At 39.6% G+C, this 20,905-nt stretch overlaps 1 protein-coding gene across 4 annotated transcripts in view; it reads left to right on the top strand.

Moving 5' to 3' along the window:
• LPP (LIM domain containing preferred translocation partner in lipoma) overlaps nucleotides 1–20,905 on the top strand; it is a 711,048-nt gene that overhangs the window by 335,433 nt on the left and 354,710 nt on the right. For all 4 annotated transcript variants that reach the window (XM_057545523.1, XM_057545524.1, XM_007195224.2 and 1 more), the window contains one exon: nucleotides 1,053–1,175. In XM_057545523.1, coding sequence (XP_057401506.1) covers nucleotides 1,053–1,175 — 123 coding nt within the window. The remainder of the gene's footprint in view (nucleotides 1–1,052; nucleotides 1,176–20,905) is intronic.

A 20,905-nucleotide genomic window follows, 5' to 3' on the forward strand; every position in this document is an offset into this window, starting at 1 on the left:
CCTGGTCTGGGAGGATCCCACATGCCGCGGAGCAGCTGGGCCCGTGAGCTGCAACTACTGAGCCTGCGCGTCTGGAGCCTGTGCTCCGCAACAAGAGAGGCCACGACAGTGAGAGGCCCGTGCACCACGATGAAGAGTGGCCCCCGCTCGCCGCAACTGGAGAAAGCCCTCGCACAGAAACGAAGACCCAACACAGCAAAAATAAATAAATAAACTAATTAAAAAAAAAATTCCTTTAACTCACCCTGCTTCCAAATTCTAGGGCGACCTTTATGGTTCCTTTGTATTTCACTCTCTATTTCCTTGCCTTAAGCTCTAGGCAAACTGCTTGTTTTTCCTAAGCTTGCTCCCACTTCCTGGGGATGCCCTTGTGGCGGTGTTATTGCCCTCTGCTCGCTCCACATAGATTCTCAGTGCCGGTAGCAGTCGGTGCTCGTGCTAACATGGGACAGTGACATATGAAATCCACAGATCCCCAGGTTCACAATCAGTGGTCACTGCCACATGCTTCCTCTGTGGCCCCTTGGCCAGGACCCTGAGCGGTCTTATTCTAGTTCACTTTTCAGGGGCATCACTTGGGGCTTGCCGTCTCTCTCTGACACAGGCACACCTAGTCCACTGATCTCACACTGATTCCATTCCTCTTCCTGGACTTAAGTCTCTCCTTGCCTTTTCCTGCTCCAACTAAAATGTCATCATTCTGTACAGTGGTTTCTGAACATGGAGTTTGCATTATGTCCCTAGTTGGATCTGCTCCTTGAGTGCAGGGATGGAGACATTTACTTCCTTTAACTTGGATATTCATCAAAGGAAATATCCTCTAAATAAGAGTATGACTTTAGGACAATCACCTCATATATTTCAGTGTTCTTACCTGTCAAAGAGGGATAATTCTCCAGCCTACCTCACTGAGATTTTATAAAAGCTAAAAGAAATGAGGTGCAGAAAAACTTGGACCAAGTCACAGTATAACTTGAGAAATTTGAACTCAGATTGATATGGATGGAAACTGGAAATTTCCCTTTTTAACATGACTGTGTTGCTTCTCACAGGGAAATCCTGGAGGCAAGACCCTTGAGGAGAGACGCTCGAGCCTGGACGCTGAGATCGACTCATTGACTAGCATCTTGGCTGACCTGGAGTGCAGCTCCCCCTACAAGCCTCGGCCTCCACAGGTAAGAGCTATCTGCAAATAGTCACCACAGATAACCTGCAATTATCTGAAAGAACAAGCTGCTTCTTTTATCTCTTCCATTCTTTTTGGATTTTCTCAGAGTCAACGGTCTAAGTTGTCTTTTTTTTTTTTTAATTAGGTTTTTCTTTTTATTTATTTATTTATTTTTATTTTTATATATTTATTTTTGGCTGTGTTGGGTCTTCGTTTCTGTGCGAGCGCTTTCTCTAGTTGCGGCGAGCAGGGGCCACTCTTCATCGCGGTGCGCGGGTCTCTCACTATTGTGGCCTCTCTTGTTGCGGAGCACAGGCTCCAGACGCGCAGGCTCAGTAGTTGTGGCTCACAGGCCTAGTTGCTCCGTGGCATGTGGGATCGTCCCAGACCAGGGCTCGAACCCGTGTCCCCTGCATTGGCAGGCAGGTTCTCAACCACTGCGCCACCAGGGAAGCCCTAAGTTGTCTTTTTATTTAATATCAACGTGTTAGTTAACAGACAGACATTTCTTTCATTGATTTGATTAGTATTTTCTTTAAAATAACCCAACGGTGTTATACACAAACGTTACAAAATTAAATCTCTTATTCCATTGCCCTGCTTTGTCTAAGTGGATATTTTGTTATATGTTGGTATAATCTTCAGAAATATGGCTTAGCATGGCTATGTTAAAGTTAGGGTGAGGGCTACATCTTTTCTAAGAAATTCCTTACGTTGGATATTTAGGCGGCTTGTTTTTTTGCTTGCTGGAAGTAACGCTATGTGGGGCATTTTCGTGTATATTTTCTTTGGAGCTATTTCCCTAACTCAGATTTTTTTAGAGCGGGATTTCTACATTGGGGATTACGAGTGCTTTCTTTACTTTTCTTTCCACGGGTGGTACATAGCTTACACTGGCACCAGCAGTTTGAATATATCAGTTTCTCCCCAATCTTACCAGAATTTGGTGACAGCAATTAATCTTTTTCTTTTTTTTAATGCAAATGGTGCCTTGTTATCAGTTCTTCTTTGTATCCTTTGGCTTCCTTTGGAGCATGGCTATTCTTCTGCACCTTCATTTATTATCTGCCTTTTGGAAGCCGACCTTGCACTGCTTGTGGTCATTCCACTGCCTCCCTCCGGTCTTGAGAAAGTAACGGCAAATCAATTTCAGGGCTTGTGAGTCCTCAGAAGACAGCCAGCAGGACCCTGCATGCAGATCTTGGACCGACACTGGTGTCACTGTGTTGTTTGACTCTCGTGTGATGTTTGCTCGACCTACAGCACTCCAGTTCTTCAACAGCAGCCTCTATATTCACAATGGTTCATTTCACAGATTAAAAGCCAGTCCTGCTTCTCTGCTGTCAGTCGTTTCAACACAGAACTTCGTAAGGTGCTTTCCTCTTTAGACATGTTCCCATTGCCTTTTCTAGACATACAATGGGACTGTCAACTATGTAGGGGCACAAGGCAAAACACACTAGAGCTTAGCTCTTCCTCAGCTCTCGTTACTCTTGGCTCCACTAGACCTGTCAGTGGTGAAAATGCACTTTATTTCTGTAAACAATGTGCTGAGCTGCAGGTAGGTAGCATGGGCTGTGGTCTTTTGGCGGAACTGTTAGGAGGTTGAAAGGGAGAAAAATAGGACCGAGTTGTCATCTTTCAGGAGCCTATAATATCCTAAGTTCAACAGTGGCAGATATATAGAAGCACAAGGAAAAGAGCGAGATATTCTTTTAAAGGTGGCAACATCTGAGAAGGTTCATCCGAAGATGTGCATGCTCAGCTAAGGGATGGGTGGCACGGTGATGTTGGAAGCAAGAGGGGAGAGAGAGCAGCCTGAGCCACGGGGCAGGAAGGTCCGGGCTGCATTCAGAGAACTGCAAGCAGCGTGGTGGCCGCAGACGAGGCCATGGAGAGCTTCAAGTGGGCTACAGGCCTGGGGGCTTCCTGCTAACAGCCTGTGGACTTGTTTGAATGCCAGATTAAGATTTTGATCTGTCTTTTATAAATAATAGGGGATAGTTGAAGGTTTTCAAGCAGGGGAAAGCTATAATTCATCCTGAAAAAAGGAACATAGGAAATAAGACAGACTCTGGAAAGATGCAAGAGGATGGACCCAGGTCTCAGAAATGTTTTCCAGCAAACTGTAGTTTGATGTTAAGCATGTTTCCAATTGCACCCAAGCAAATACCTCAAGCCCACTTTCTCGGAACAGCAAGGCCACTGACTTTGCCCCTGGACTCATCCATTTTGTGAGTAAATACTTCTATGCCCTCTCCCCCTTTTTATTTATTTATTTATTTTTTTGGCTGTGTTGGGTCTTCGTTTCCGTGCGAGGGCTTTCTCCAGTTGCGGCGAGCGGGGGCCACCCTTCATCGTGGTGCGCGGGCCTCTCACTATCACGGCCTCTCTTGCTGCGGAGCACAGGCTCCAGACGCGCAGACTCAGTAATTGTGGCTCACGGGCCTAGTTGCTCCGCAGCATGTGGGATCTTCCCAGACCAGGGCTCGAACCCGTGTCCCCTGCATTGGCAGGCAGATTCTCAACCACTGCGCCACCAGGGAAGCCCCCTCCCCCTTTTTAAATAGGAGCTTTGTTTGCTCTTTTTTTTCCCTCCTAAATTCTCATACCCTGATATACACTGGGGAGATTCTGCATAGAGGTTTTTGCTTAATATAGCCTTCATCCTTTAAGACTGTGTCTACACACGCCTCCCGTAAACCACTGCATTTTAATGGGTTTATTCAGCAGCCACGTTTTTGTTTGAGCAATCTCACTGTGCACACAAACTCATAATCACTGATATTTGGACAGTGCTTTACTGATTGTAAAATAAAGCACTTTCACATCTATTCACACTTCAGTGAAATACAGATATCTCAACTCTGAGATATAGTTGGTGTGCTTATTTTGTGGATGAGGAAACTAAGTTAGGACATATGACTACAATGTGAGCACAGCTGGACCTTGAATTTAGACCTGTGTTTGATTTTTAAGTTCTAGAACCAGATTGAGGATATCCCTCGGAATGTTTTTCTTTTTATGAGAAAGCCATACTCAAGGGACACTGGTCAGTCACATGAGTAACAGTGTCCCTTGAGTACGGCTTTCTCATAAAAAGAAAAACATTCAAAGGGTAAAAAAAAATTCGGGCGGAGGGGCAATATAGGAGTGGGGGAGTGAAAGGTATAAACTATTGGGTATAAGATAGGCTCAAGGATATATTGTACAACACAGGGAATATAGCTAATATTTTGTAATAACTGTAAATGGAAAATTACCTTTAGAAATTGTATAAAAATTTCAAAAATTAATAGTGATAACTTAAGTAGAACAGGTTGAGAATTCCACTTTTCAGCTGCCTGTTCCATTCAGAAATTAAAGAGTGATCCATTCTAACTTCTTTTTTTTTTAAATTATTATTTATTTATTTATTTTTTGGCTGTGTTGGGTCTTCGGTTCGTGCGAGGGCTTTCTCTAGTTGCGGCAAGCGGGGGCCACTCTTCATCGCGGTGCGCGGGCCTTTCACTATCGCGGTCCCTCCCGTTGCGGGGCACAGGCTCCAGACACGCAGGCTCAGTAGTTGTGGCTCACGGGCCCAGCTGCTCCGTGGCATGTGGGATCTTCCCAGACCAGGGCTCGAACCCGTGTCCCCTGCATTAGCAGGCAGATTCTCAACCACTGCGCCACCAGGGAAGCCCCATTCTAACTTCTTTATTATTCTAATTTAGGAAAGCAAGAGTTAATTGGGAGAAGCAGCTCATTCTTCTGAATGAGCTTTACTCTGGTGGAACTAAATTAGATGTGTTAGTATTTATTGGTTAACATAATTATATGCTGTGAGAACAGTAATCACACACTTAAAATATTAAAAGTATGTGCTAAGAGAAGATGATGTCTGCAGTAGACTGTGTTGTGTTGTAATCAAAAGGTACTTGAAAAGTCCTAGAAATGTAGACTGTTACTGCCCAATTTTGATGTTTCCATTTTTGATCCAAAGCAAACTGCAAAACCTGTTGAATCACCTGACTACTTAAAGTAGGCTAGTAGGTCTGTGATTTCTCATTATTCAAGAATGTGTTTTGTGCTTTCCCCGAACCCACCTCTGAATCACCTTTGCAAGGCTGCTTTGACTCATGGATTGAGCAGAAAATGATCATATAGGTGGAATGTTTGTACAGTAAGTGGTCCAAAGTGGCTCTATTCACATAACAAGTTTGAAAAATATCTGAACTCTTGAAAATAGATTTTTATGGGGCATTTTCTTCCTTTTTTGAAAGGGGCAATTTCCACTCTCAGATTTCCCAACTTTATTTCTGTTCACTTATTTATCCATATTTTTATTTGGGAAATGTGGCTTCATTCCACATTTTCATTCATTCAACTAACATTTATTGAGATCTCACTGTGGATTAGGCATTGGAAATATAGAGGTTAGTGTGTCAGCATGTTCTTGCTCTAGAGTAATCCTTAGTCTTACAGAAGAGACAAATGCATAAACAATTCAGAGGGACACAAAAGAAGAGCTTTGTTGGATGTGCTACTTTAAGTTATCGTGTGACTCACCAGATGTTGAAAATGTTGGGAAATCAAAGATAGGAATATCAACATTGTATTTTATACTTTTCTAGGGAAGTGTCAGGGAGGACTGCACACAACAGGTAGAATTTGAGTTCCCTTGGCTGCATATGTCATGGGAAAGGCATGGGATTCAAATGAGAGAATAACAGGAATGAGAAAGTCAAGGAATGTTGAAAATGAATGCCTTGTTGGAAGAATAAGGTAGTTCAATTATGATATAGGGCATGTGGAATACAAAGTGAATGGTAGATGAAATCACAGGCGCTAATTTAATACCTAAGCAGCCTTGATGCCCAAGGACTCTCTCAGTAAAAGGAGAAATTTGGGGGGGAGAGACGGGTAGCAGCAGTGTTTCTGGCTACAGTGGGTTTGCAGCGTAACACCTTTAGCAAGTTTTACAGAAGATATAAATTGTACATCTGTGCCAGCCACTGCCCAGAGTAATGCAATTAAACTACCTTAGTGTTTAGCAATAAAATTTCTGATCATTAAAAAATGTGTGTATTAGGGGGTGGTTTTAGAAAAACAGGTGTGAGAAGCTCGGAAGTGGTTGTGGGGTGAATTGCAGACTCAGTATGATCTGAGAGTATCACAGCTTAGAGGTCATGTAGCCAAACTCTTACTTCACAGAAGGAAAGTTTTTGTCTAGAGAGGGAAAGAGCATTGCTCAGTGAGGCTCAGTTCGAGGTAGGATGAATGATTTTTTTCTGTTTTGCTTGAACCATGATGTAATGGTTCCCTGTGGATGCTAAGATCAACCAAGGGACACCTTGGTTCCCTTTAGCATTTCAATTAGTTTATTCCAAAATACCTCTCTTTTGTGGTACTTTCCCTAAAATATGGCTTGGAAACATAAAGGAGTAGACAGATCAAAAACATAAAGGTAAACAGAAAATTTATGATAGTATAGTGTCTTTGAATTAGTATGTGTCTAGATCCCACCCATCTGGCTTTCTACTGTTAATAAAAGTACAGCTTAGACTCTTGGGAAGAGCCACACGGGATCACATTGAAATTCTCTTGATTCCTTAGAAGACAAAGGATAAATCCATGGACTTATCATTTTCTTTCCCTTCTCTTGACAAAACCAGGCCTAGAGTGCTGGCCTTCTAATTCCTACTACAAAGTTGCCTTTTCTTCCCTGTAGTGAGTTTAGTAGGGTTGGAGCTGGTACCTAGGTGACTTGGAAGAACTTTCAGATATTGTATATTAACTGTAACTGGGGATTTAGTATTTTTGAATCAAATTTCTTTGGAATTGAAATTTCACTATCCTCATTTAGACTAGTATGAAAAAATTTGGAGAGATTCCAGGGATAAGAATAAGGTTGGACCTAGTTTGATAGTCTAGGCTCCCAAGTTTGCCAATAAGAAGAGCACTGTCTTCTCAATTCCCTGTGATCACCTCTCTAAAAAGAGCTCCAGTTGTGTGAATTCTCCACATCACCAATCTGAGCTTCCTTTTCTATATTTCTAAAATGGGCATGGTAGCTACAGTTTTTCCCCTTTTGCAGAGATACCATATTGTTCTAGAGTTACAAGAAATAAGATGTTGGCTTTGAGCAACAGTCCACTCAATCCTTCCCAGTTTTGTTTTGGGATTGCTAGCTTGTGTCTGGAGCTTACTTTGAAGCTTCAGGTCTTTGAAGGTTTGGGGTTTATCCTTTCTGAATGCTGGTTGCGCTACCAGTGATAGATTTATCTTTCTCATTTAAAGCATTTTAAAAGTATTGTAATTTCTTAGTCTATTTGGAAACTGAGTACATACATGCTGTTTGGTCACATGGACACATCTCAAATTGAAATTCCAGTGCTGCCACACTGAGTCCCTTTCATAGAGCAATAATCTATGAGGCAACCTAAGAAATTATTTCAGGTGTGTCTGTGTTGCATGGAAGGCTGTTTGTTTGGAATTCATGTGGCCTGAGGGCTTGCAGGCAGCGTAATCAGGGTGGAGTTTTATGGTGCCATGGATCTTCTATTCTCTTATGCTCCATGTTCTGGCTTGCAAAAGCCATGAGCAGCTGCAGGCGAGATTAATTAGGAATTAAATTGTTAATATTCCATATTATTTGTTGCAACCCAAACATGTAGGCTACTGGGAGATGAAGGCTGCAACATGCTGATACTGTGTGGTAAGATGTAGACTATCCCTGCAGACTGGGACTTCGCTGCTGCTTTGTTTGGCTTCTTGGGAATGGAGATAGGAACTGGGTATTATACTGTTGAAAAAGAGAAGAGGTGTGGACAGTGTCATTTCCTCTTCCCATATTCAACTGGGAAAAAATGAGGTGCATACTGTGATTTGCTTAAGAAAGAAAAACAGATTTGTCTCTGTGTCTGTACTGTCTGCTTACTAATAGTTTTCTCTGAGAGCTAGGGTCAAAGTTGAAATATAGTAGAAACCTCATATATGATACCAAATGGAGTGCAATAAAATAATAGAGGCAAAAATACCATTTTAAAAGAACAGGGGATCTAATTCTTTGCAGTGCCCATATTTAGAAGATCTGGGTTATTTTGAATTAGTCTGTACCTGCCAGGAAACCTCAACATTAAGTAACAATGAGGTGGCGGTGGTGGAGCGGTTAGCTGACTCAGAGTTGCATGCCCTGAGTTTGATGACGGGCAACTGATTTTTAGATTGTATATAACTGCATCTCAATAACATGTATACCACCTCCTCCTCCTTTTTAAGAAGGTGATGTTTGTGTCTTATATGACAAGCATAATAAAGTTAACTTTTAATCTTGTTTTGAGCACCATGAAAATGTAACATTTTCAGAGTGGAACTTTAGGTTGAAGATCAACCTTGAATCGAACCTCTACAAAACTTTTGCCCCCAAATGCCCATTTTACTTGTCCCAATGTAAGGGTGTGCTCTGAGTATGTGGTGTAGGTTAGCTCCCAGCAGTGAAATAGGAGGAAGGTAAGCAAGGCAGCTGCTGCCGAGAGCACCCAGGAGAAGCCAGCTCTGCTGGAGCCTAGGGCAGGGAGGGGGCGTCTTCTGTGGTACCCTGGCCATGGTCCCTGGGGTAACCTTTAGCTGTGATATGTTTGCAAGACCTTGGCTCAGAGATGATTGTGTTACATTACACTGAGTCACTCCATCCAGGCATTGGTTTAAAAAGAAACTCACAAAGATGCCTGTTGAGCTTCTCCATTTTACAGCAGCATTTTAGTGGAAATAATTAGCCTTATGTCCATGCAGACGCACACATCACATTTGCAAAATTAAAGAGCTTTCTTGTCAGGACTGGTTTTCTTATTTCTGTCCTCCTCTCCCACTGTTTAAATATCTATTTTGGTAGTAGCCTTGGTCTCAAACCCCATGGTTCCCTTTATTCCCTTCTTCTTCTTCTTCTTCTTTTTAATTTAAAAGCAAATAAACAACAAAATACAAATCCGACTATATTTTTTACTCGAGATGATTAGATTTTACCATGGGAATATTGTGTTTTAAGAGCAAAAGCCGAATCTCAGATAAGATATTGTCACTGTTTTGTGCATCTTGACATCCATTTCCTTTATATGCCTTATAGCCAAACTAAAGTATAATGGTGATAACGATGGCCTCTCTAGACAGAAGGTTGGAGGTGGTTAATAACTAATCCTACATGTCACCATTTGTCATGGTGAGTAACTGGCCTGTCCTCTCCACAAAATACCACGTTGGAGTATAACTGCTAAGTTTCCTTTCACACTGTGGAAGAATGACCAGGAAAGTTACACATCGCCTTTCAGTGAATATATCAACTACAAATATGAAACTTTAATTTGTTATGTTTCATAATTTGAACATACATATTTCCAGTTTACATAAAACTACAAACTGGAATTTTATTGAAATAAAAGGTACAAATTGGTCACTTACTGCTGTTGAGCCAGTAAGTATAATTTTCATCCGTAAGTGCAGACAAGGCCACTTGTGAATTTTAGAATTTGACCTCTCTGAGGTCACAGGCCCTCACCCAAACATGCACCTAATCTGTGCTGTCATATTGGGGTTCAAGACCACAGAATGGAACTGGATAATGTTTTGTTGTTCTAAATCACAAATTACTCAAATATAAAGTAAAAATTCTAGTAATTGTACCTCATGGAGTATACCTTACAGAGACAGTATAAAAGTGCATAATGCCTTAAGCTTGAACAGTAAAAATATAATTGTGTTAAATACCAGAGTATGAAGTCCTTGAGGCAAGATTATCTTTTCGTTTCCTGGCAAACAAGAGACATACAAATTCATATGTACTGAATAAATAAGTAAATATTGCCATCAAATCTAATAATGATGTAAGGATTCACACCCTAGAAATCTGCTAGAAAACCCACTCCGGAATTGATATCGAGTTAGTGTATGACATAGTTATAACTGCTTTCTGATTTTTCCATAATTAACAGGTATTTGCACCAATAAAAAATAGTACAGCTGAGGCAAATGAGTTTTATAAGGACAACTTAATGGTAGCTGCTGAATCAGCTAAAATTTCTACCTTTACCCCTGCACTGCCTTATATCACTTGAAGGCAATGCACTTGGTTGAAAAGATGATATTATCTGGGGTTATAATTCAATATTATAACTATTCTCATATTATTGGGTTGATATAAAAATAAATATCAAGTTCTTTTCTGCATCCTCTAAGGAACTGCTGAAAAGAGAAGACCTTCATGTTGCTCAGTGTTGCCTAAAACAAAGATCAACACAATCAATTCTTTGGATTCAATGATAGGAGACAAAAAGTTACCTGACTGATAAGCTGATATATGCTTCCTTTTTTTCGGAATAAAAGCAAAAGTCTGCAGAATTATCATATGACTTTTGCTTGAGACTCTATGATTCATCTCCTTCCTTTACCACATTATTTCTGATACCTCCTGACACGATATTTGAAATGATATAAGTGTATGCCAATTATAAGCTATTTCACAACTAATTAATTGCCTTAACCTAACTTGTGCTTTTTAAATGGAAATAAACTTTCTATCTATATGTCCCTGTGAACATCCTTAAAAATATGTAAACTTCATACTTATTTTAAAGAGATAATTTAATTCTAAATGGATTCTTTGCTTATATTGATGGTAAACAGTGGATCCATTAAAGTAACATATTCTGCTTGTGTAAGTAAAATAAAAGAATTAAAGTGGGCTAAAGAGAATATTTATTTGTTCCTTTTAAGAAATGTGGTGTTTCAGAAAGCTTGAAGTACTAGTAGTGAGACATGTAAGCCTATTACCCGAATCATTTGTAAGTTGTCTTGAACTGTTTTGAATTCCATCTTGATATTGTACTACTTATATGAAAACACTGGAAAATGTTATTTCTCAGGTACTGCTAGAGGTGCAGTAAGGAGTCTTCTTGGCTCTCTCTGCCACCCAACCTACACAGAGTGCTGTTTTATTTCCTAAATGGCCGATGTTAAATTGATCCTTACCAAGGCAGTCAAAGCCAGGGAACAGATTTTACAAATAGCATCCTGGATGACATAATATTCTATGTAATCCTAATTGTAGGGCTCTTTTCTCATCAGCCAGCCTAGCATAGCTAAAAATTATGTTGCTTTACTTTGTTTATAGGGAAGTCTACTTGTAGATGAGACCTCACAACCAGCGCATGGAGAAAAAAAAGAGGGAGGTTCAGGGTGGTGTGCTGGCAGCTGTGTTAGAACAAGTTTCCTGGAGTACCTTCTGAAGGAAAGGTGTGAATGGAGGTGCATCATTCAGCCATCACCTCTCCACCACACTGCATCATATCAATGGAAAAGAGAGAAAGAAACTATAAAATTTATTACCAAAAATGTGAGAATTTCCTGGTGGTCCAGTGGTTAGGACTCTTTGCTTCCACTGCAGGGGGCACAGGTTCGATCCCTGGTTGGGGAACTAAGATCCCACATGCTGTGAGGGGACCAATAAATAAATAAATATCCATTCTGAAAAAAAAGAAAAGAAAATCTTCATGGAAACCTGCCATGCATGCGCTGCTGTCTGCCTCAAGTTGCTTAGTGGGTGCGTCTGCCCTTAATTTATTTAAAAAAAAAAAAAAAAAGCAAAAACCAAGAAACAAAAATGTGAGGAAAAGACAGAAATGTAGCTTGAAAACTAGGACTAGTAAAGGGTGGCTTTTTGAAAAGGGAAAAGCGAATTGAGAAGGTGGCCATTGTGTATGTTTTACTAAGAGTTCTCTTATTCATTGATTGGTTTGTTCACTCATTTATTTAGTTTTTTCTTTTGTTCACTGATTATAACTGAACATAAAATCTCTGTTGAATTGTTGAGTGATATTAAAGAAGACCCAAATAGGTGGAAAGATATTCGGGTTCTTTGCTTGGAAGATACAATATTGTTAAGGTGGCATGATCCCCAAATTGATCTGCAGATTTAATTCCTGTCAGAATTTTACAGTTATCTTCTTTGTAGAGGTTGGCAGGTGAAATATAAAATTCATATGGAAATTCAAGGGACACAGAATAGCCAAAACAATTCTGAAGGAAAAAAATGCAGAGGTTTACCCCATTTCAAAACTTAATACAAAGCTACAGGAATCAAGCAGTGTGGTACTGGCATAAAGTATACATATAAGATGATGGAATGGAATTGAGAGTCCAGGAATAAACCATTACATTTATAGCAATTGATTTTTGACAGGGGTACCAAGATATTCAATGGGGAAAGAATAGTTTTTTCAACAAATAATGCTGGGACAACTGGATATCTACATGTGAAAGAATGAAGTTGGACACCTCCCTCATATCATATACAAAAATTAACTTAAGGTGGATCAAAGACATAAATATCAGGAGTAAAGCTATAAAACTCTTAGAGGAAAGCATAGGAGCAATCTTCACGACCTTGGATTAGTCAGTGATACCAAAAGTACAAACGGCTAAAAAAATTTTGATAAATTAGACTTTTTCAAAATTAAACACTTTTGTGCTTCAAATGATACCATCAAGGAAGTGAATAAACAACCCATGGACTGGGAGAATTCATTTGCAAATCATATATCTGATAAGAGATTTGTATCTAGAATATATTAAGACTCTTACAACTCACTAAGAAGACAAATAATCCAATTAAAAAATGGACAAAGGATCTTAATAGGCATTTCTCCAAAGATATACATGAAGCTAATATGCATAGGAAAAGATGCTTGACATTATTAGTCATCCAGGAAATAATCAAATCAAAACTACAATGAGATACCACTTTACCCACACTAAGATGGTTATAATACAAAAGACAGACAGTAACACATGTTGGCAATAATGTAGTGAAATTGGAATTGTTATACGTTGCTGGTTGATTGTAAAATGGTACAGCCACTTTAGAAAAAGTCTAGCAGTTCCTCAAAAGATTAGACATAGAGTTATCATATGATCAAGCAACTGTATTCCTAATTATATATCCAAAAGGATTAAAACATGTATCCACACAAAAACCTGTCAGTAAATGTGCATAGCAGCATTATTCATAATAGCCAGAAAGTGGAAACAACCTAAACATCCATCATTCGAAGAATGAATAAACAAAATGTAGTATGTCCGTAAAATTGAATGTTATTTAATCATAAATTAAATACTGGTACATGCTATAACATATATGAATGTTGAAAATTATGCTGTATGAAAGAAGCCAGACACAAAAAACTTCATGTAGCATGATTCTATTTATACGAATAGGCTAATATATATATATATATAGAAAGATTGGTGGCCACCAGTGACTGAGGAGCGGGGAGAATAGGGAGTGACTACCAGTGGGGACAATAGTTATTTTGGGAATGATCTAAATAGTCTGGAATTAGATAGTGATATAAATATATTAAGGAACACTGTACATTTTTAAAGAGTGGATTTAGTGGTATGTAAATTATATCTCGCTTAAAAGTTTAACAAATAAAGCTCTGTATCGAGCAGTGTGCCTGGAATACATAGATAAAATTGTGCATGGCCTCCGCCTTAAAGAAGCTCACAGTCTATTGGGAGAATACAAACTGACAATTACAGCACAGAGTGTACATCCTAAGGAAGAAGCACATATAGAATGCTTCTGGAAGAGGAAGTGGTAGAACTCAGCCTGGATGTCGTGGAAGCTGTCTGTGCCTTCCATCCTTACTTGGATAGGAATCTCTGCAGATAGGAACAGACTTCTTTGCAGCTCCAGAGAGCAGAATAAAGCCTAATATTTAGAAGCCAAGAAAGGGAATTGGCAATACAGTATAAGGACAGTACCTTTCTACCAGTAAGGACAGTTGTTCAATGCAGGCTGCCTCAGAAAATGGCAAGTTTGCCTTCATTGGAGCTGGTTGAAATGATACTCTGGCATTTACCAAGTGAGTTATTTAAACTCTCTAAAACCTCGGTTATTAACCTGAGTTAATAATACATCTCACAGCTTACATGAGGACCACATGAAATAATGGGTGTGTGTATAATGTGTGGATACACTATCTAGCACAGAATAACACTGTTATTACTGTCGCTCTCACCACCATCATCATTATCAAATGAATTTTGGCAATAATGCCGGGAAAGAATTCAGGCAACAGATGGGAGAATTGGTTTGAATGATGCTAAGATTTTGTGGTACTCTCATTCTTGGTCACAGGGTTTGGAGTTTTCTGTTCCCTGATATAAAACTTGGAAGGAAAGGCAGACCTTGGTCCTATTCCAGGCCCCCAAATTGACTATTTCTGTGTCTAAGACAAACTACACAGCCTCAATAATGGTTTTGTGCTGTTTGCTATAATAGCTAGTATAGATGTGTGATTTTTTAAGAATTGTTACTGACAAGAACCTTCAATGACCTTGGAAGATGGTCTTTACGAATATCAATAGAACTCAGATGAACACTGAGAAGGGCTATAGGTGAAACAGTGTGAGGGTGAAGCAGAAAGAGACTACTTCCTCAACCTTGCAAAAACATGTCATCTCTTAAAAACAAGTTGGACAACTTGGTTAGACCTCTGGAAACAATTATTTAAGATGTCTTACAAGGTCCAGAATTTCCATGACTGGCCAAGATATCACTACCTCTCTTTGGGTCTGTTTCAATATCTGTAAACTGGACTTGAGGAATGAGATGATCTCTCATGGTGTTTTTAGCTTTGAGCTGGTATGGCTTTTGCCCTGTATAAAAGAAAAAATATGTATATATTGATTTTTCTTTCTGTCCTTTTATTATTTCACTATAGACGATTTTTCTGTACGACTGGTTTGAAGTTTCTGGGAGTCATTATGTGCAACCAGAGGAAAGTGTCTGCAAATTGAAGGGCCAAGTTCATGTCTTTCAAGATAATGTGAACCCAGATTCATGGTGTTCAGGATGATTTGGAACCAGCCTCCTAGAATTTAAGATTATTCAAAATGCTGTATACTGTAGTGATTAAAATCATAGATTCTTGGACCAGACTGCCTTGAGTTCAAATCCCAACTCTACCATTTTCTGTGTGACCTGGGATCAGTCACTTAAGCTTTTTGTACCTCAGTTTTTGCACCTCTATAATGAAGATAGTTACAGTATCCACCTCATAGGATTGTAATGAGGAATAAATGAGTTACCATGTGTAAAGCACTTAAAACAGTGTTTGGTATATAGTTAGCACCATTTGCAGTAGCAGATCTTATTATTGGGAATTAAATGCTCATGCCTATTTTAAAATTGTCCAAGTTGTTGCTTTTATGTAAAAAAGAAGATTGATTTATAAATTTGGTCTGTCATCACTATACAACTCTGAACAGATTATCTGTCTTACATAAAGCGGAAATCGTTCTTACAATATGCCAAAGAGTGTGGGTCTAGCTGTTCCTCAGCTTCTGTCCAGTTCTTTTGATTATTTTAGTGGCTTCTAATGCATGGATTCTAAAGCCAAAGCTAGAGCAAATAACCTTTCATCTGACATATGCATGAATCATCAACATCTATTTCTGTGGATTATAGGGTAATCCCTCTGATAACCAAATAAGGTTCACTTTAAAAACAAAAATCATGATTCATAGATTATCAACTTGTCACAATTTAATAAGCCTAGTATTGGACTCTTGGTATAGTTTATTCTCATTGTTTATCACCGGCACAGAGACTAAAGCGTGGACAGCTATGGTCAAGTTACTCTTCTTCTGGATGCCCTGGCAGGTTTGTTGAGAAGAGTGCTGGCCTCCACTCTCTGAATTTCTGTTGCAGTAGATCTGCCGTGATTCTCAAGAGTTTGTATTTCTAAGAAGTTCCCAGATGGTGCTGATGTTGGGACCGTACTTTGAGAACGCTTTAAAGCAAACATTGATTTGTCAGTCAAATGTTCTATAAGCAGCGTCCTTTCCCTCCTTTGTCTCACCTCTACAGCTGTATTCTCCGAAGGCTCGCTCTAGTGTCAGTAGCAGACACTAGCCTAATGTCTTCATTTTCTAGAGGAGGAAACCCAAACTCAGAAGTCTTTCCCCCTGGTTACACAGTAAATTGACAGAATCTGGAAGATTTTTGTTTTTAATTGAGAATGATTTGCATCTCTAATTCTTAGACTAAGCATTTAGATTTAGAAAACTAGCATTCCAATTCCAGCTCTGCCATGTTAGGAAGTATGAATTTTAGTTGCTTTATCTCTCTGAACCTCATTTTCTTCATCCACGATATGAATACCTCCTCTGCTTACCATATATGGTTTTGTGAGAAGTAAATGACATACTGTGCATTAAAGTGCTTTGTAAATTATGAAGTGCTATACAAATATTTTTCAAACTCATTCCAGTTTTCAGATGCAATATCATGTTAAACGTAATATATTTTATGATAGGCACATCATTCTCTCACTCATCTAGGGTAAATATTGACATTTGTAACTGATTTTGGGAGGAAGTAGTACATTATAAACCTGTCACCTTTTGCATAGGATATTTTTCATTTCCTTCCAACATTGATTTCTCTGCTAATCTGCTTTTAAAACTAAGCAATTAGAAATTGTCATTTAGCTATTTATGCATCTGAATACTTACATATATGTGAGATGTCATCATACACATATGCATGTGCTATGAATTTTTCTCCTAGTATCCTTCTGTGTAAGATACCTGCAAGTCACATTTATTAAGAATGAAATACGTGAATTGCTATCTTGCTTGAAATGAATCTTTTCTTTTTGCATTTACGTTGGAAACAGAACTGAGTTGAGCTAACAGAAATGGATTCTGCTCCCAGTTCTGCAATTAACCAGTTGTGTAAAGTCAGTCAATTCCTCTAAGGCTCAGGTCCCCATTTGTAAATGAGGCCAGATCTTGCTCATTCCTTCCACTCACAGTGTCTATGGTATTAGAGTTATAAGGCAGCTTTTAAATGATATTTATCACCTTCTTGAGAAACTCTAAACAGAGTGTCCACATTGACCTGGATCTATTCTAATAGTATATTTTCCTTTTCATGCCTCAGGCCTAACTGCTGTTTGCATTTCATATGATGCAATATAACTCCACCATCCCTTTCCTTCAGGGTCTGACTGGATTTCTTAGGGCTGTGATTCTGTTGGTATGATTGAAAATGTAACAAGACTGTGTCTTGTTTTGGATCCCCTGAGATAGAGATGCTGGGTGGTGTGGGTGGAGACAAGGCTTTCATGTTTTTAGTGAGTTTTTCCTTTCAGTGATATTCAGAGGATCTCCCTTATTATTAATGCATAGTAAAAAGTATTAGTTCTCTATTGCTGTGCAACAGATTGCTTAAAAATCTAGCAGCTTAAAAACAGCACACACTCTCACATTTTTTTGTGTGGGCCAGGAATCTGGACACAGCTTAGTTGGACCATCAGTTCACAGTGTCTCCCAAGTCTGCAATAAGTGTATTGGCCTCAGAGTCTACAGTCTCATCTGAAGGCTCGATTGGGGAATGATCTGCTTCCAAGCCCAGCTGGTTGTTGTCGGCGGTTCAGTTTCTCCTGGGTTGTTGAACTGAGAGCCTTAGTTTCTAGCTGGCTGTTGGCTGGGGACTGCTGTCAGCTCCTGGTCATGTGCAGCTCTCCAACATGGCAGCTCATTACATCAAAGCATGGAATCTGAGAAGGCAAAAGGTAGAGCCTGCTCACCAGATATAAGTCGTAATCATGTGAAACCTAATTGTGAAATTGATATCCCATCACATATACCACATTCTGTTGGTTAGAAGTAAGTGACTGGGATCAGACCACACTCAGAGTGAGGAGATTTTGCAAGGCTGTGAATACCAGGAGGCAGGGATCACTAGGGGCCATCTTAGAAACCTGCCTACCATAGGAGAGGGTGAAGTAAGACTTCTTGTGCACAGGGATTTAACACAAACGTGAATTTGCTTGTGGAATCTGGTGGATGTGTGAGTCAAGGACAGAGGAGGCAGGTAGGATATCAAGAGAAGAATCCAATCTGGAAGGAATAAGAGGTAATGAAAGGCTCTAACAGGTGTAGGAGGATTTCTACTCTCTGAGAATATTCAAGCTGTGTGGGGTTTTAGAGGTCTTTTGATCTAAACACTTCATTGTCTCAAGGACTCCAAGGCTCATAGAGGGCCTTGCTCAGGCCACAGGGATTGTAACTGAGCTAATAGTTGGATCAAGTCGTCAAACCTCTTTGTCCAGATTGTCAGCATGATATAACGGAAACAGCTCTGGATTTGGGGTAAAAAGATGTGGTTTCATGATTTTTGATTTGCCTCTGAGTAGCTGTGTGACCTTGATTGATTTACTTTCTTAAGATATGGTTACTCAGTTGGTAACATGGAACTGTCATTTGTCATGTATACTTATTTGTGTGTGATGAACACATTGACTCTTGTTTGTGAAAATTCCTTATAACCTGTAACAGCCTTTTAGAAAAAACTATGTTTTTGTTGAAACAAATGATGTGCACAAAACAAACACCCCCTTTTCCCAGAAAGGGTGAATATCAGTTCATAAAAATACAGATAATTTTATCTATTTCTATATCTGCATCAGTCATCTATTGGTACATGATAAACTACCCCAAACATAGTATTGTTTATTTTGCTCACAAATCTATAATTTTGGTACTGCTCCATGAGGATGGTTTATCTCTGTTCTGTGAAATATGGCTGGGTGGCTTGACTTGGGGGTGGAACATTCACTTTCAAGATATGTGACTATTGGTTGGCAGGTTGGTGCTGGGAGCTTGGCCAGAGCTGTGCATCAGGGATCATGGTTTCTCCCCATGTGGTTACCTCCACACACTACTTGGGCTTCCTTACAGCATGGTGGTTGTGTTGTGAGAGTGAATATCCCAAGAGAACAAGGTAGAAATGCATGCATTTTTATGACCTAGTTTTAGAAGTCACATACAGTGTCACTTCCACTGTACACTGTTGGTTAAGATAGATAGTCACAAAGACTCACCCAGGTTCAAGGGCAAGGGACATAGACTCCACCTTTTGATGGGGTTGTGGCAAGGTTCTACAATAGCATATGTGCAAGAGATACTGTTGTGGCCATCTTTGGAAAATATAATCTGTTGTATTGTACTGTACTGTATCATGTCATAGTTTATCCTATCATATTATAATGGCCTATGTTATATTTTATTGGTTTCCATTGTTGAGTATTTACTAAGTGCCAGACATGTAAGTTCTGTAATTCTCTTAGCGTTCACTTAATTTATGCAACAACCCTATGAAGTAATCATTATTCTCATTTTCACAGATGAGAAAACCAAGGCACAAAGATGTTAAGTAAGTTACCTAAGGTCAAACCAGCTCATAAGTGGCAGAATTCAGATTCTAATCTGATCTAGTTCTGGAGCCCATACTTTTAACCACTCTACCTGATGACTTCTATGTTTTTATCTATATCTCAGATCCTTGTCCATACCATGCTCTTACCCACACCTTTTCCATCCGCATCTCCATCTATCTACCTTAAAAAGAGTGGGTAGTTGGAGAAGCAGTATTAACAGGGAGGGATCACATGCAGACGCAGTACTGCCTTTGAAAGTGATGGGTCTAAGCCTGTCCCCAGGTGCTCCAGGGACTAATGCTAGGAGGCTCCAAGAAAAGAAACAACATGCCATTAGTTCCATCCAGAGATTGCAGTGGTCATGATGATTTTTCCTTTAATTTAAAAAGGCATATGAGAGTCTGGGGAAAGCCAGGGAGAGCAGCTGAGTAAGAAGAGACAGATGAGAAGAGAAAATGGACAACAGGGGACAATATTGGAAAACTAAAGAAATTGAGGGGCATCTATCCTTGTCCCACCAAAGCTCAGCTACTTGGTATTCTGCCTGGTGACCTATCCAGCAAACTAAATCCTATACTGGAACTGGTTTCTATGTTGGAATTTTTATTAAAGTCTAGCCCCAAATTGAGAAAATTACAGCTAATTATGTATTAATTTGTATCAGTTTTTAAAACTTATTTATTCATCAAATAATATCACTTCTTTATTCAAACAACAATTGTGAAGCCCCTGCTGAGTACAGGATGCTGCAGTTTAAAATCAAGGGGATCACAATTCTTACTGTTCCCCATCCCACAAGGGACTTCTAATGTAGGAAACAGATGCCTAAACAGATAACAGGGGTATATGACTAATACAATGAACAAAACTTTATGGATTCATAGAGGAAGGTGCTCCAGTCCCCTCCTGGAGAGGTCAGAGGAGGCTTTCCAGAGGTGGCATTTACGTAGCTATATTAAGGAACTGGAAATAGTTCAGCCTGATTGGAACTCAGGGTGCATAGGGCAGATGTCATGGCATATGCCTGGAAAAGAAGGCAGGTAAATGTTAAATGTTTAAAAGGTAAATGTTTCTGCAAATGCATTCCCTCATTCTGTCTTCCTTTCTGCCTTATAGACACAGTGATGGCTCAGGACCGGGAATCTCAGGCAACAGACAACAAACATACACAGTGTTAACATTTCTCTGTGATCCCTCTATCTATCTGTCCTCAGTGCAAATACCTCATTGCCAATGACTGACCTAAACGCTGTCAGGATGGGGGCTAGAAAGTCATGTGTCCTATCGGGGTAAAATCACACCAGTCATAAGTCACTGGAGCCACTAGGATCAGCCCCTCCTCTCACATCCCTTCTTTATAAAGCTGCTGGGCCCGTCTGTAGCAGTGTCCTGTGGTAACAGTCATGATTTGGAAGTGCTTCACTGCACAAAAACCACATTTACCGTACAGTGTCTTTTTGATTATTTAGCC

Source organism: Balaenoptera acutorostrata, chromosome 4 (assembly GCF_949987535.1).
Source record: "Balaenoptera acutorostrata chromosome 4, mBalAcu1.1, whole genome shotgun sequence".
Lineage (NCBI taxonomy): Eukaryota > Metazoa > Chordata > Mammalia > Artiodactyla > Balaenopteridae > Balaenoptera > Balaenoptera acutorostrata.